Source organism: Echiichthys vipera (genome assembly GCF_963691815.1).
Source record: "Echiichthys vipera genome assembly, chromosome: 22".
Taxonomy (NCBI): domain Eukaryota; kingdom Metazoa; phylum Chordata; class Actinopteri; order Perciformes; family Trachinidae; genus Echiichthys; species Echiichthys vipera.
The window spans coordinates 641,003-657,543 of record NC_139847.1 but is presented as its reverse complement, the minus strand read 5'-3'; the positions used below and the strand labels follow the sequence as shown (position 1 = coordinate 657,543).

Sequence of the window (16,541 nt, the reverse complement as noted above, 5' to 3'; positions counted from 1 at the left end):
CTTTAACACATGTTTATGCTCCTAGAGGACACTTTAGCACACGTTTATGCTCCTAGAGGACACTTTAACACACGTTTATGCTCCTAGAGGACACTTTAGCACGTTTATGCTCCTAGAGGACACTTTAACGCACGTTTATGCTCCTAGAGGACACTTTAACACATGTTTATGCTCCTAGAGGACACTTTAACACACGTTTATGCTCCTAGAGGGCACTTTAACACACGTTTATGCTCCTAGAGGACACTTTAACACACGTTTATGCTCCTAGAGGACACTTTAGCACACGTTTATGCTCCTAGAGGACACTTTAGCACAGGTTTATGCTCCTAGAGGACACTTTAACACATGTTTATGCTCCTAGAGGACACTTTAGCACACGTTTATGCTCCTAGAGGACACTTTAACACACGTTTATGCTCCTAGAGGACACTTTAGCACACGTTTATGCTCCTAGAGGACACTTTAACACACGTTTATGCTCCTAGAGGACACTTTAACACACGTTTATGCTCCTAGAGGACACTCTAACACACGTTTATGCTCCTAGAGGACACTTTAGCACACGTTAAAAACATGAAGTCCTTCAGGTTTTCGTTCCCATGGAAACTTTATTCGTGTTGTCTGCAGGTTGAGCCTGAGATTGGTTCCTGATACAACAACAACAAAAACCCAACAGACAGAAAACAAAAGAAACGGCTCTGAGCCAATGGGAGGAGGGCTGTGGGCCCTGGTGGGGGGGGGGGGGGGTGCTGTGGGCCCTGATGGGGGGGGGGGGGGGGGGGGGGTCCTCAAATCTCCAAAACCCAAAAAACTAAAAAGACGATTAAAAGAAAAAACAATAAAAATCTGATTCATAAAGAAAAACAAAGGCTATGATTCTAACACACACACACACACACACACACATACATACAGAAACACACACACACACACACATACATACACACAGAGACACACACACAGACACACAGACAGACAGACACACACACACCCACACACACACACACACACATACACACACACACAGACACACACACAGACACACACACACACAGACACACACACAGACACACACACACACACAGACACACACACACGCACACACAGAGACACACACACAGAGACACAGACACAGACACAAACACACACACACACACACACACACGACTCTTTATACTTTAGCATAATTATATTAATATACGTGATGATGACGTGATGACATCATCACGGCGAAGGTCGAACACGTCGGCGGCGTTAAAATACGAGAAGCGAATGAATAAACGGAAAAAAGCAAAAACAAAGAAAACATCGTTTCCCATGATGCCCGGCGGCGGCAGCAGGTTATCAAGATTGTCCCGTGATTGGTCGACTCCAGAGCGCCGCGTGATGATGTCACGCTTCGCCGCGGCCAATCACAATCAAGTGTAGTGTTTGTGTCGTCGTCGTCCCGCCCCCTCCTGGAGGGAGCGCTCCCATTGGTTGGTTCTCACTTCCTTAAAGTCGTCTCCCACAATGCCTTGCTCTCTGTGTGGGGGCGGGGCTTAGGCAGTAACAGTAAACTCGTCATCGTCGATGCTGCGTTCAGGGCCGCGTGGGGAACGGGAACCATGACGCCCCACGCTCCAGAGGGGCAGTGAACGCAGCGTTTCAGTCTCTAAAAACTCAATTCTTCGACTCGTCTTCATGAAAACGATCGTTCGTTTCATCAAAGCCGAAAAAAAACACCAAACGTCTCTAAACCGACATTCAACGGGGAAAAGCCACAATTTCCCACTTCCTGGCGTCTCCTGAACGCATCGTTTTGGACTTTTCATCCTTTAAATCACTTCTTCTTCTTCTTCTTCTTCCGTTTCCTACGCTTTCACTACATTTCCCAGAGTTCCTTGCTCGTGCGTTTCTACTTCCTCAGTCATGATTCCTACGTTTCCCATCATGCAACACTTGCTACGGTTTCCCACGATTGCCGCAGACAGTGAACGTCACTAAACGTTTAAAAATAGATTCATCATCAAAACATCAAAGAGAAATAATCATTCAGGAACACTTCAAATATACACACAAGGCTTCAAAGGGGCCACGCGCGTCCGTCTGCGCGTGTGCGTCCGTACAGCGGAGCGCGCGTCCGTCTGCGCGCGTGCGTCCGTACTGCGGCGCGTGCGTGCGTCTGTACGTGCAGAAGTGCGTGCGTACATACGTTCAGCGGCACGTGCGTGCGTCCGTCAGCGCTCTTTGGTTTGCAGCGATGCAGCGTTCACTGACACACGGGAGAAACAGGAAAAACGAGCTTCAGTCTCGTCGTCAGAGTTCGAACAGATTTTTAAACTTAAATTAAAACTAATTCTTTTTGTTTTCATTAGTACAATAATTCTATTTCCTGTTTATTTCTTACATTTAACGGCACATAAATTCCTGTCGTTTATTAATGTTTTATTTGATTTTATTTTGGCGGGTTCAGTTTCCTCTGACACAGATAATTGTGTTTTTAAATGTTTTTACTTTTATTTATGTTTTTGTTTTTTCTGATGTCGTTCTAACGTCATGAATCAGTAAACAGGTTTTAATTCTCTTTATATTTTTATAGTTTTATTTTGAAATCCAGCTGGAAACACGATGAACATTTAAGAATCTGATTCTCTTTTATTTTGAAAGGTCGGAAGTGAAACAGTATCTGACGTCATTTAAACCGTTTCTCCAGAGCAGCATGAACGCCGCCTTGGCTAAGCTAGGCTAACACCTCCCTGCTCAGGCTAGCGGACTAGCCCGAGCTAACGCGGACCTCCCAGGCTAGTTAGCCTCCTGAGCTAGCAGCGGCTAACGAAGTCCGAACTCTCGTCACGCTCAGAAAAAAACAAACCGACGAACTTCTTCATCTTTAAGTAAAAAAAAAACAACAAACTAGCTTCAACGGGAGACTGATGCTAACAGGAGCTAGCCGCGGCAGCTAGCACGTCTCCGTAAAATCAGTAACTAAAACTTTACGATAAAAACTTACGTCAAAACAGCGCTAACGTCGAGGCTAGCAGCAAGCTACACACACACACACACACACACACACACTCACACATACACACACACACACACACACACACACACACACTCACACACACTCACACACACACACACACACACACACACTCAGCCTGCTCTCTACAGCATCAGGAGCCGCGGGGCCTGCAGCCAATCAGAGGCCTCGGGGGTCAGAGGTCAGATGGGCGTCTCCTTGTTGTGTTTGAGGTCCGGTGCGCTGAACTGCCGTCTCATCCTCGGCGGCGTGGCGAAGCCCCACCCGCCCGGAGGTGGCCCCGCCCCCAGGAGCATGTCGGGGTGCGGGGGCGGGGGCCCGGAGCGCGGCAGGCTGTGGTAGTTGGGCTGAGGTCCCGGCTGGAATGGTGCATTGTGGGGGTTGAAGTAGGGGTGGGGGTGGAACTGATGGGGGGGGTTATAAAAGAAGCCTCCGTCTCTGTCCCTCCCCCCTCCTCCTCCTCCTCTCCCCCCTCCTGGCCCGGGCGACACCCCCCTCCTCTGCCTCGGTCGCCCCTGGTGACCGCCGCCGCCTCCCCCGCCCTGGTTGCTCTCATAGTTACTGTTGCCGTGGGCGGAGCTGTCCAGAGAGTTGCGGCGGTGGCGGCGCTGCTGCTGGTTTTGGTTGTTGTTGTTGTGGTGTTGGGGGGGGTGGTGGTAGAAGAAGCCGCCCGGGTTACCCTGGTTACCGTAGTTGCCCTGGTTACCGTGGTTACCCTGGTTACGCTGCTGCCAGGCGCGGTGAGGGCTCGGGGTGCGCATGCGGGGGGGCGGGGGCGGGCCCTGGAAGGGGAGGGGCAGAAGACCAGGACCCTGAGAGGGCGGAGGGGGTGACGGAGAAGCTTTGCCCTCCACCCCCCCTCCCCCTCCCCCGTCCTGCTCCCCCCACTCCCCCCCTCCCTCCCCCAGGCCCAGAGCCTGCAGGGCGGCGCTGGCTGGTCCCCATGACAACCGGTGGGCGGGGTTACTCTTGAAGGGGAACTTGAGCTTGCACTCCTGGGGGGGGATGAAGCGTCCGGTCCCAGGGAGGTGGACGGGGACGACGGGGGCGCTCGGACCTGTGGGGGGGAGGGGGAGGGGGGGGGGGGGGGACATGTCAGCTGATTATATTTAAGGTTTTTATTATTTATTTATTTTTCATGTGAACCTGAAAAGAAACTAATGCAACAACATAAAAAGTATAAAACAAATGAAAACTGAAGTAAATAAAACAGGCGAGGGGCCGGACCAACGAGGAAGAGGAGGAGAGACCCTGCCCGGAGGAAGACCGGGCCCCCGTCTGGGCCTGGCTCCAGACGGGCTCTCCAGCGAGCGCCTGGTGGCCGGGTTTGACGTGGCCCCTCCCCCCTCTCCATCCTGTGGGTCCCCCACTCACAGGAGGACCCTCTGGGGTCGGGGCGCTGCTGCACGGGGGGCAGTGAGGGTGAGGGGCCTGGAGGGTCCAGACCCGGGCAGCAGAGGCTCTGGGGACGTGGAGCGTCTCCTCTCTGTGGGGGAAGGAGCCGGAGCTTGTGAGGGAGGTGGAGCTCCCAGTTAGATCTGGGGGGGCTCACCTCCACACACAGTCTGGATCTGGACCCGTGCTCCTGGATAGGGGCTGGACCCTGGTCTTCTCTGGAGGGGCCCAGGGTGTGAGGGGCCGGGCGGGTGTGGGGAGACTCTCAAACCCCCGGCTGAGCGCCGCGGTGTTGGAGTTCACCCCGGTGGACCAGAGGGTGGCCTCCTTACGCCTGCGGGTGGTGGTGGTGGGGGGGCTCGGACTGTTGTTGGTGCAGATGCAGCGAACAGCAGTTCAGAGTCTGGGGCCTTCTTGGAGACCCTGAATGGAGTCCTGCATGGGGCTCCAGTAGGGGACTCCAGAGTCCTGCTGGGAGACTTCAACGCCCACGTGGGCAACGATGGAGACACCTGGAGAGGCTGATTGGGAGGAACGGCCTCCCTGATCTAAACCCCAGCGTCTGGTGTCAGACTTGTGTGCTGGTCCTGGATCCTCTTTAACAAACACCATGTTGGAACAGAAGGAGGCTCAGAAGTGGACCTGGGTCCAGAGCACACTAGGCCAAAGGTCCAGGATCCAGTCTGTGATGGTCTCATCTGATCTGAGGCCGGATGTTTTGGACACTCGGGTGAAGAGAGGGGCAGAGCTGTCAGCTGATCACCATCTGGGGATGAGTGGGTCAGAGGACGGGGAAGGTTCTGGACAGACCGGGTAAACCCAAACCAGTAGTGCGGGTGAACTGGGACCGTCTGGAGGAGGCCGCTGTCCCAGAGACCTTCACCTCACACCTCCGGAGGAGCTTTTCTGACGTCCCTGTGGAGGTTGGGGGCATCAAACCTCAAGGGGCGGGGACCCTGGAGCACCGTGGTGGACCCCGGGGGTCAGGGGTCCCCCTGAAGAAGGAGGCCTTCAGGATCTGGTCTCCCAGAAGACTCCGGAGGTGGTTCTGAGGTCCCCACAGGTCTGAAGGGCTGCAGCCTCTGCTGGGTCAGAGGCAAAGCAGCGGGTGTGGGAGGAGTTCACACAAGTCCTGGAGAAGGACTTTGGGGGGCACCGAGGTGCTTCTGGACCACCATTCAGCACCTCAGGAGGGGGACACGGGGAACCGTCCAAGCTGTTCACAGTAAGGACGGGACGCTGGTGACCTCAGCTGATGAGGTCATGGGGCGTGAGGCGTGAGGCGGGGTCCCCCCTGGACAGGACGCCAGTCTATCACAGGACACATAGAGACGAACAGAGACAGACAACCATTCACACCTACGGGTGATTTAGAGTCATCAATGAACCCAACACCTGCACGTCTTTGGACTGTGGGAGGAAACCGGAGAACCCGGAGAAAACCCACGCAGACACGGGGACAACATGCTCCACTAAGGAGGGATTCAAACCAGGAACCCTCTGGCTGTGAGGCGACAGTGCTAACCCATGTATTTTTTAATCCTTGACTTTTTATAGTTTCTGCTCTAAAAACCTGAAGCTCTGAGTTCTGACCCTGGTTCTTGTTCTGGTTCTGGTCCTGACCCTGGTTCTGACCTTGACCCTGGTTCTGACCTTGACCCTGGTTCTGACCTTGACCCTGGTTCTGGTTCTGACCTTGACCCTGGTTCTTGTTCTAGCTCTGGTCCTGACCCTGGTTCTAGTTCTGGTTCTGGTTCTAGCTCTGTTTCTGACCATGACCCTGGTTCTGGCCTCAGCCCTGGTTCTGGTTCTGGTTCTGACCTCGGCCCTGGTTCTGGTTCTGACCTTGGCCCTGCTTCTGGTTCTGACCTTGACCCTGGTTCTGGTTCTGACCTTGACCCTGGTTCTGGTTCTGACCTTGGCCCTGCTTCTGGTTCTGACCTCGACTCTGGTTCTGGTTCTGACCTTGACCCTGGTTCTGGTTCTGGCCTTGACCCTGGGTCTGGTTCTGGCCTCAGCCCTGGTTCTGGCCCTGGTTCTGACCTTGACCCTGGTTCTGGTTCTGACCTTGGCCCTGGTTCTGGTTCTGACCTTGGCCCGGGTTCTGGTTCTGACCTTGGCCCTGCTTCTGATTCTGACCTTGACTCTGGTTCTGGTTCTGACCTTGACCCTGGTTCTGGTTCTGACCTTGGCCCTGCTTCTGGTTCTGACCTCGACTCTGGTTCTGGTTCTGACCTTGACCCTGGGTCTGGTTCTGGCCTCAGCCCTGGTTCTGGTTCTGACCTCGGCCCTGGTTCTGGCCCTGGTTCTGACCTTGACCCTGGTTCTGGTTCTGACCTTGGCCCTGGTCCTGGTTCTGACCTTGACCCTGGTTCTGGTTCTGACCTTGACCCTGGTTCTGGTTCTGACCTTGCCCCTGGTTCTGGTTCTGATCTTGACCCTGGTTCTGGTTCTGACCTTGGCCCTGCTTCTGGTTCTGACCTTGACTCTGGTTCTGGTTCTGACCTCTGCCCTGGTTCTGGTTCTGACCTTGACCCTGGTTCTGGTTCTGACCTTGCCCCTGGTTCTGGTTCTGACCTTGACCCTGGTTCTGGTTCTGGCCTCTCAGCTTCTTGGTGATGTTCTGCTGCTGCAGGTTCTGGAGGCGCTGCTGTTCCAGCTTGAGCCAGCGGAGGCGCCCTCTCCTGAACGCCGGGTCCTCGTCCATCAGCTTCTTCACTCTGACCTCCGGGGGGCGTGGCCTGTCTCCGGCCCCGCCCTCTTCCCTCTGGGGCGACCCGCCGCCGCTGCTGCCGCCTCCTTCTTCTTCATCATCATCATCGTCGTCGTCTTCTTCTTCTTCTCCGTTCACGTCATCGTCGTCCTGGAAACAAGAGGAGCGGTTAGCGGGGACAGTGACGGCGTGTGACCGGGCGGCGTGTGAAGGGGCGGTGGCGGCGGCGTGTGGACGCACCTGCACGGGGATGATGCTCTCCATCTTGATCATTCGGTCTCTCAGAGACTTGATTTCCTCGTCCTTCATGTTGTTCTGCAGCTTCACCTCCTGCAACACGTTCATTACTCAGGGTTAATTATTATTAATATTAATATTATTAATTATAATAATATTAATAAATAATAATAATAAAAACTACATTTGATTTTACAGCAGAAATATTAAACAAACTAACATATAAATTTATATAAAGACACAAAAACGTATAAATGCTGAAATTAAAGACAAACAAGAAAAATTAAACACATTAATTAATATTTTTATTCATATAAATTAAATTATTATATTTCTTTAACTTTATATTATTTATCCTACTGCTGGTTAAAAATGAAGGGATTAATAAAAATATAAATAAATAAATATAATAATAATAATAAATTAGAAAGAATTATTAAAAATAAAAATATAAATGAAGTCATTGATATGAAAAAATAAATAAATACAAATATTTATAATTTAATATAAATACACCCAACCTAGAAATGAATGAGAATGCTAACAATTATTTATATATATATATATATATATTTTTTTTTTAATTTTATTTACATTTATTCATTCATTTACTTTTTATTTAATTTTCTTTATTTTTCCACATTGTTTTTTATTTAATTTGTTTTTTTGTCAGTAACAAAAATAAATATTTATTTATTTAATCTAATCATAATTAATTCTTTTTTCTCATTAACACAGATATTTATTTGTGTATTTATTAATATTTATTAATGATATATTATTAGTGTGTGTGTGAGTGTGTGTCTCTCTGTGTGTGTGTGTGTGTGTGTGTGTGTGTGTGTGTGTGTGTGTGTGTGTGTGTGTGTGTGTGTCTCTCTCTGTGTGTGTGTGTGTGTGTGTGTGTGTGTGTGTCTCACCTCTAAGATGTCGGTCAGTTTGTCGATGTGAGCCTTCAGGTCGTACGCAGACTTCTTCTCCCCGCCCTCGCCGGCCTCTGTGGCTCCGCCCCCTCCTCCCCCTCCCCCGCCCTCCTCGGCGGGGGGGCTCCTCTCGTCCCCGATGCCCACGGTGTCGCACACGTCCTGGGCCACGCCCCTCCAGCTCTCACGCTCGTTGGCGTCCTTCTTGGAGTACATGCGGCACAGCTCCTTCATCTTGACGATGGCGAGCGCCTCGATCTCCTGACGGGAGTGACGGAAGTCTCCCAGCGCCACCTGAGGGGACGCCAACGCCGTCAGACACGCCCCCGTTAGACACGCCCCCGTTAGACACGCCACCACGTTAGACACGCCACCGCGTTAGACACGCCCCCCGGGTACACCTGAGAGCGCATGTGAGTGTGTGTGTGTGTGCGTGTGTGTCTGTGTGCGCGTGTGGGTGTGTGTCTCTGTGTGTGTGTGTGTGTGTGTGTCTCTCTCTCTGCGTGTGTGTGTGTCTCTCTCTCTCTGTGTGTGTGTGTGTCTGTGTGTGTGTGTGTGTGTGTGTCTGTGTGTGTGTGTGTGTCTGTGTGTGTGTCTCTCTCTCTGAGTGTGTGTGTGTGTCTCTGTGTGTGTACGTGTGTGTGTGTGTGTGTCTGTGTGTGTGTGTGTCTCTCTCTCTGAGTGTGTGTGTGTGTCTCTGTGTGTGTACGTGTGTGTGTGTGTGTGTCTGTGTGTGTGTGTCTCTCTCTGAGTGTGTATGTGTGTGTGTGTCTGTGTGTGTGTGTGTGTGTGTGTGTGTGTCTCTCTCTCTCTCTCTGTGTGAGTGTGTGTGTGTCTCTCTCTGAGTGTGTGTCTCTGTGTGTGTGTGTGTGTGTGTCTGTGTGTGTGTCTGTGTGTGTGTGTGTGTGTGTGTCTCTCTCTCTGAGTGTGTGTGTGTGTGTGTGTGTGTGTGTGACCTCGTAGCAGATCTCCTTGACCGCCTGCATGCGTAGATCCTCCATCGTGACCCGTTTGGGGTCTTTGCTGATCCGCCTCCTCTGAGGGATCTGATAAACCCTGAGGGGCTCCCTCCGCTTCCCACTGCTGGGGAGACCACAGCGCTTCACGATGGACTGCACCTGACACACACACACACACAGGTGAGACACACAGGTGAGACCACAGCGCTTCACGATGGACTGCACCTGAGACACACACACACAGGTGAGACACACAGGTGAGACACACAGGTGAGACACACGGGTGAGACACACGGGTGAGACACACAGGTGAGACAGGTGAGACACACAGGTGAGACACACAGGTGAGACAGGTGAGACACACAGTTGAGACACACAGGTGAGACAGACAGGTGAGACACACAGGTGAGACACACAGGTGAGACACACAGGTGAGACAGACAGGTGAGACACACAGGTGAGACAGACAGGTGAGACAGACAGGTGAGACACACAGGTGAGACAGACAGGTGAGACACACAGGTGAGACACACAGGTGAGACCACAGCGCTTCACGATGGACTGCACCTGACACACACAGGTGAGACACACAGGTGAGACAGGTGAGACACACAGGTGAGACACACAGGTGAGACCACAGCGCTTCACGATGGACTGCACCTGAGACACACACAGGTGAGACAGACAGGTGAGACACACAGGTGAGACAGGTGAGACACACAGGTGAGACAGACAGGTGAGACAGACAGGTGAGACAGACAGGTGAGACACACAGGTGAGACAGGTGAGACACACAGGTGAGACAGACAGGTGAGACACACAGGTGAGACAGACAGGTGAGACACACAGGTGAGACACACAGGTGAGACAGACAGGTGAGACACACAGGTGAGCAGACAGACAGGTGTGTCAGACAGACAGGTGAGCAGACAGACAGGTGTGTCAGACAGACAGGTGAGCAGACAGACAGGTGTGTCAGACAGACAGGTGTGTCAGACAGACAGGTGAGCAGACAGACAGGTGTGTCAGACAGACAGGTGAGCAGACAGACAGGTGTGTCAGACAGACAGGTGAGCAGACAGACAGACAGGTGTGTCAGACAGACAGGTGTGTCAGACAGACAGGTGAGCAGACAGACAGGTGAGCAGACAGACAGGTGAGCAGACAGACAGGTGTGTCAGACAGACAGGTGTGTGTACCTTGTTAGCAGGAAGCTTCTCCCTCAGTGATGAAATCAGTCTCCAACTTTCTTCACACGAGCGTTTGTCTGAGTCATCACCAGAGTCACTGTCTGCATACTACACACACACACACACACACACACACACACACACACACACACACACACACACACACACACACACACACACACACACACACACACACACACACACACACACAGATCATTGATTATATATATATATATATATATATGTGTGTGTGTGTGTGTGTGTGTGTGTGTGTGTGTGTGTGTGTGATGATGTGACGTCATTAGGGATGTCCGATATTATCGGCCGATATTGAGTTAAAAATGTAATATCGGGAATTATCGGTATCGGGTTTTTACAACCGATGTTAGTTCTGTAGGCTTCAGCATTTCCGAGTGTACCTGAATGCAACACGGGCCGTTTACAGGCGCGTGCTTGATGGCGTATAACAACAACAACACGCTTCACTCGTAGGTTGCTAACCGTGGCTAACAAGCTTCAGCTCTCCCGGTGCATGAGATGTCCGTGGTTTGGAAGTATTTCCACGTGTCACCTACTAACAGTGAATGTGCGCTTTGCAACGACTGCAGGCGTCTCTCTTTAATACGTCACCTTTGACCCTCCTCAAGAAGAATCATGCGGAGTGAAACGCTACATCTGTGCAGCAAAGTGATGAAAAGAAGCAACAGCCGACACCGAGAAACAAACTTTTTCTATCGTTCAGGATGCCGGATTCACCAAACGTGTGGAGTTCCTGGAGCCCCGTTATGTCTGTTTAACGCCCAGTCGCAAGTGTTTCTCAGACCAGTGCTGAACCCGAACTGTACAGCGTTGTTTACAGTCACGTCGAGAAGGTAATCTCTGGTGCTGTATCCGTTAGATCCACTACAGGTTAGCATGTTGAGCTAATTTACTGATTGTATTATTTGCCAAGTTCCGGCTCAGTCGTTCCTCAGTCTGGAAAAAGAAAACTAAGTTTGTTTACTACTCTGGACTGAAGCTATGCATCTTCCTTGTTGTGATGTTGTCTGTAGTTTTGTTTGAGGCAAAATATTCTCTCTAAAAACACAAACAATTAAATGAATGGCACTTTTTTCAATAACTTATTTTGTACAGACTGTGTTTACATTTGAAAAGCCGTGTTGCATTTATGTATGCATCCAGTGGGGCATCACAATAAAATTAGGCATAATGTGTTAATTCCATAACAGGTGATATGTGATGAATTTTGGTGTAAAAAGGCTGCATGTATCCGTATCGGCTGATATCGGTATTGGAAATTAAGGGTTGGACAATATCGGAATATCGGATATCGGCAGAAAAGCCAATATCGAGCATCCCTAGACGTCATCATCAGCGGAGACACTCACCAGTCTGTGTTGCTCCAGCAGCAGATCAGCTTCCTCCTTCTCTTTACGGTACTGGATCTCCATGTCCTGCAGTCTGACACAGCAACACACACGTCAACCGACTGACCGACCGACCGACCGACCAACCGACCGACACATCAACCAACCGACCGACACATCAACCGACCGACCAACCGACCGATCGACACAGCAACACACACGTCAACCGACCGACCGACACAGCAACACACACGTCAACCGACCGACCGACCGACACATCAACCCACTGACCGACCGACACAGCAACACACACATCAACCGACCGACCGACCGACCGACCAACCGACCGACACAGCAACACACACGTCAACCGACCGACCGACCGACCGACCGATCGACACAGCAACACACACGTCAACCGACCGACCGACCGACACATCAACCAACACATCAACCAACCGACCAACACATCAACCAACCGACACAGCAACACACACGTCAACCGACTGACCGACCGACCGACACATCGACCGACCGACCGACACATCAACCCACTGACCGACCGACACAGCAACACACACATCAACCCACTGACCGACCGACACAGCAACACACACATCAACCAACCGACCGACCGACCGACCAACACATCAACCGACCGACCGACACATCAACCAACCGACCAACACATCAACCAACCGACCAACACATCAACCAACCGACCAACCAACCGATCAACCCACACATCAACCAACCAACCACCCAACAACCACCCACCAAACGTACCAACCAACCAACCAACTACCAAACGTACCAAACAACCAACCAACCCACCAATCAACCAACCACCTACCAAACGTACCAACCAACCAACCAACCACCCACCCAACCCACCAATCAACCAACCACCCACCAAACGTACCAACCAACCAACCAACCAACCAACTACCCAAACCACCAATCAACCAGCCAAACAACCAACCAACCCACCAATCAACCAACCTACTACCAAACGTACCAACCAACCAACCAACCACCCACCAAACGTGCCCCACTCCGTCACCTCTTCTCCATCTCCAGCACATCAACCAACCAACCAACCGACCGACCAACACATCAACCAACCGACACAGCAACCCACACATCAACCGACCGACCGACACATCAACCAACCGACCGACTGACCAACCGACCAACACATCAACCCACACATTAACCAACTGATCAACCATCAAACCGACCGACCAACACATCAACCGACATATCAACCGACACATCAACCAACCGACCAACCAACACATCAACCAACCGACCGACCAACACATCAACCGACCGACCGACCAACACATCAACCAACCAACACATCAACCCACACATCAACCGACACATCAACCAACCGACCGACCAACACATCAACCAACCAACACATCAACCCACACATCAACCGATCAACACATCAACCAACCAACCAACCAACCAACCAACCAACACATCAACCGACCGACTGACGATCAACCGACCAACCAACCAGCACATCAATCAACCCTAACCCCGTCACCTCTTCTCCATCTCCAGCTTGATGTCGATGCCTTGCTTCTCCAGCAGCTCCTTCTGGGCGTAGTTCCAGTCCTCGGGCTCCGCCTGCTGCTCGGCCGTGACGCTGCGCTCCCTCTCCAGCCGCGCCTGCTCCGGGTGGTTGAACCGGAACACGTGGTTCTTCCCCATCACGATACGGTGACCTAGCAACCGGAGAACGACCAGGAACGTTAAAAAAAAGGGAAAGGACTACGAGTCCCAGGATGCATCACTTCACCGCCACACGCCGCACCTTGTTTGAGGACGACGGCGTCACTGATCTGCTTCCCGTTCACGTACGTCTCCGCTCCCACCAACGGCTCCAGGGTCACGACCACTGCAGAGACACGTCGCAGAGGGTCAGGGGGGGGGCAGAGACACGCCACAGAGGGTCAGGGGGGGGGCAGAGACACGCCACAGAGGGTCAGGGGGGGGGGCAGAGACACGCCACAGAGGGTCAGGGGGGGGGCAGAGACACGCCACAGAGGGTCAGGGGGGGGGGCAGAGACACGCCACAGAGGGTCAGGGGGGGGGCAGAGACACGCCGCAGAGGGTCGGGGGGGGGGGGGCAGAGACACGCCACAGAGGGTCAGGGGGGGGGCAGAGACACGCCACAGGGGGTCAGGGGGGGGGCAGAGACACGCCACAGAGGGTCGGGGGGGGGGGCAGAGACACGCCACAGAGGGTCAGGGGGGGGCAGAGACACGCCGCAGAGGGTCAGGGGGGGGGCAGAGACACGCCACAGAGGGTCAGGGGGGGGGCAGAGACACGCCGCAGAGGGTCAGGGGGGGGGGGGGGGCAGAGACACGCCACAGAGGGTCAGGGGGGGGGGCAGAGACACGCCGCAGAGGGTCAGGGGGGGGGCAGAGACACACCACAGAGGGTCAGGGGGGGGGCAGAGACACGCCACAGAGGGTCAGGGGGGGGGGGGCAGAGACACGCCGCAGAGGGTCAGGGGGGGGGGCAGAGACACGCCGCAGAGGGTCAGGGGGGGGGGGGGGGCAGAGACACGCCACAGAGGGTCAGGGGGGGGGGCAGAGACACGCCACAGAGGGTCAGGGGGGGCAGGGGCACAGGCACATACACGGGGGGGGGGGGAGTACAGGAAACACGGGGGGGGGGGTCACCATGGTAACTAGTAACAGCGACAGGTGAGACGATACCTGACAGACTTCCTGGCAGCTTTTACAGAGAAGAAGAAGAAAGAGATTAGACGCTCGATTTAGGCTCCTAGAGGACACTTTAACACACGTTTATGCTCCTAGAGGACACTTTAACACACGTTTATGCTCCTAGAGGACACTTTAACACACGTTTATGCTCCTAGAGGACACTTTAGCACACGTTTATGCTCCTAGAGGACACTTTAACACACGTTTATGCTCCTAGAGGACACTTTAACACACGTTTATGCTCCTAGAGGACACTTTAACACACGTTTATGCTCCTAGAGGACACTTTAACACACGTTTATGCTCCTAGAGGACACTTTAGCACACGTTTATGCTCCTAGAGGACACTTTAACACACGTTTATGCTCCTAGAGGACACTTTAGCACACGTTTAGGCTCCTAGAGGACACTTAAACACACGTTTATGCTCCTAGAGGACACTTTAACACACGTTTATGCTCCTAGAGGACACTTTAGCACACGTTTATGCTCCTAGAGGACACTTTAACACACGTTTATGCTCCTAGAGGACCCTTTAGCACACGTTTATGCTCCTAGAGGACACTTTAACACACGTTTATGCTCCTAGAGGACACTTTAACACACGTTTAGGCTCCTAGAGGACACTTTAGCACACGTTTATGCTCCTAGAGGACACTTTAGCACACGTTTAGGCTCCTAGAGGACACTTTAGCACACGTTTATGCTCCTAGAGGACACTTTAACACACGTTTATGCTCCTAGAGGACACTTTAACACACGTTTATGCTCCTAGAGGACACTTTAACACACGTTTATGCTCCTAGAGGACACTTTAACACACGTTTATGCTCCTAGAGGACACTTTAACACACGTTTATGCTCCTAGAGGACACTTTAACACACGTTTATGCACCTAGAGGACACTTTAACACACGTTTATGCTCCTAGAGGACACTTTAACACACGTTTATGCTCCTAGAGGACACTTTAACACACGTTTATGCTCCTAGAGGACACTTTAACACACGTTTATGCTCCTAGAGGACACTTTAACACACGTTTATGCTCCTAGAGGACACTTTAACACACGTTTATGCTCCTAGAGGACACTTTAACACACGTTTATGCTCCTAGAGGACACTTTAGCACACGTTTATGCTCCTAGAGGACACTTTAACACACGTTTATGCTCCTAGAGGACACTTTAACACACGTTTATGCTCCTAGAGGACACTTTAACACACGTTTATGCTCCTAGAGGACACTTTAACACACGTTTATGCTCCTAGAGGACACTTTAGCACACGTTTATGCTCCTAGAGGACACTTTGACACACGTTTATGCTCCTAGAGGACACTTTAGCACACGTTTATGCTCCTAGAGGACACTTTAACACACGTTTATGCTCCTAGAGGACACTTTAACACACGTTTATGCTCCTAGAGGACACTTTAACACACGTTTAGGCTCCTAGAGGACACTTTAACACACGTTTATGCTCCTAGAGGACACTTTAACACACGTTTAGGCTCCTAGAGGACACTTTATCACACGTTTATGCTCCTAGAGGACACTTTAACACACGTTTATGCTCCTAGAGGACACTTTAGCACACGTTCATGCTCCTAGAGGACACTTTAACACACGTTTATGCTCCTAGAGGACACTTTAACACACGTTTAGGCTCCTAGAGGACACTTTAACACACGTTCGCCTTCCTGACGCCACAGATCAGAACGTAAAAACGTTTAGTTACTAGTGAGAGCAGCAGACCTCGCCGGCTGTTGCATGATGGGAAATAACGGCGAGTTGACCGGAGCTCATGTTCACGTCTGATTTGCATAAACACGACGGTCCCTGTGTCGCATCGTCCCTGAACCATCGACACAGGACGGATAAAAGGTTCAGACGTGACACCGCTGCGGTCGGACACCGGGGGGCGCCCTGACGCCCGCCCACAGCCTCAGGATGGGAATCGAACCCAAAGCTCTCACCTTCGCCCTGC

At 52.0% G+C, this 16,541-nt stretch overlaps 1 protein-coding gene across 1 annotated transcript in view; it reads right to left on the bottom strand.

Moving 5' to 3' along the window:
- Window positions 1–623: 623 nt before the first annotated feature.
- The window catches only part of LOC310964012 (kinesin-like protein KIF1C), a 24,021-nt gene continuing 8,103 nt past the window's right edge, over window positions 624–16,541 (bottom strand). The window contains exons 17-26 of the mRNA XM_083936978.1: window positions 16,531–16,541; window positions 13,635–13,718; window positions 13,365–13,545; window positions 11,828–11,900; window positions 10,449–10,547; window positions 9,247–9,408; window positions 8,288–8,584; window positions 7,374–7,463; window positions 6,998–7,283; window positions 624–4,082 (exon numbers count right to left, since the gene is read on the bottom strand). The exon at window positions 16,531–16,541 is cut by the window's right edge and continues 84 nt beyond it. Coding sequence (XP_083793104.1) covers window positions 3,208–4,082; window positions 6,998–7,283; window positions 7,374–7,463; window positions 8,288–8,584; window positions 9,247–9,408; window positions 10,449–10,547; window positions 11,828–11,900; window positions 13,365–13,545; window positions 13,635–13,718; window positions 16,531–16,541 — 2,158 coding nt within the window. The 3' untranslated portion in view covers window positions 624–3,207. The remainder of the gene's footprint in view (window positions 4,083–6,997; window positions 7,284–7,373; window positions 7,464–8,287; window positions 8,585–9,246; window positions 9,409–10,448; window positions 10,548–11,827; window positions 11,901–13,364; window positions 13,546–13,634; window positions 13,719–16,530) is intronic.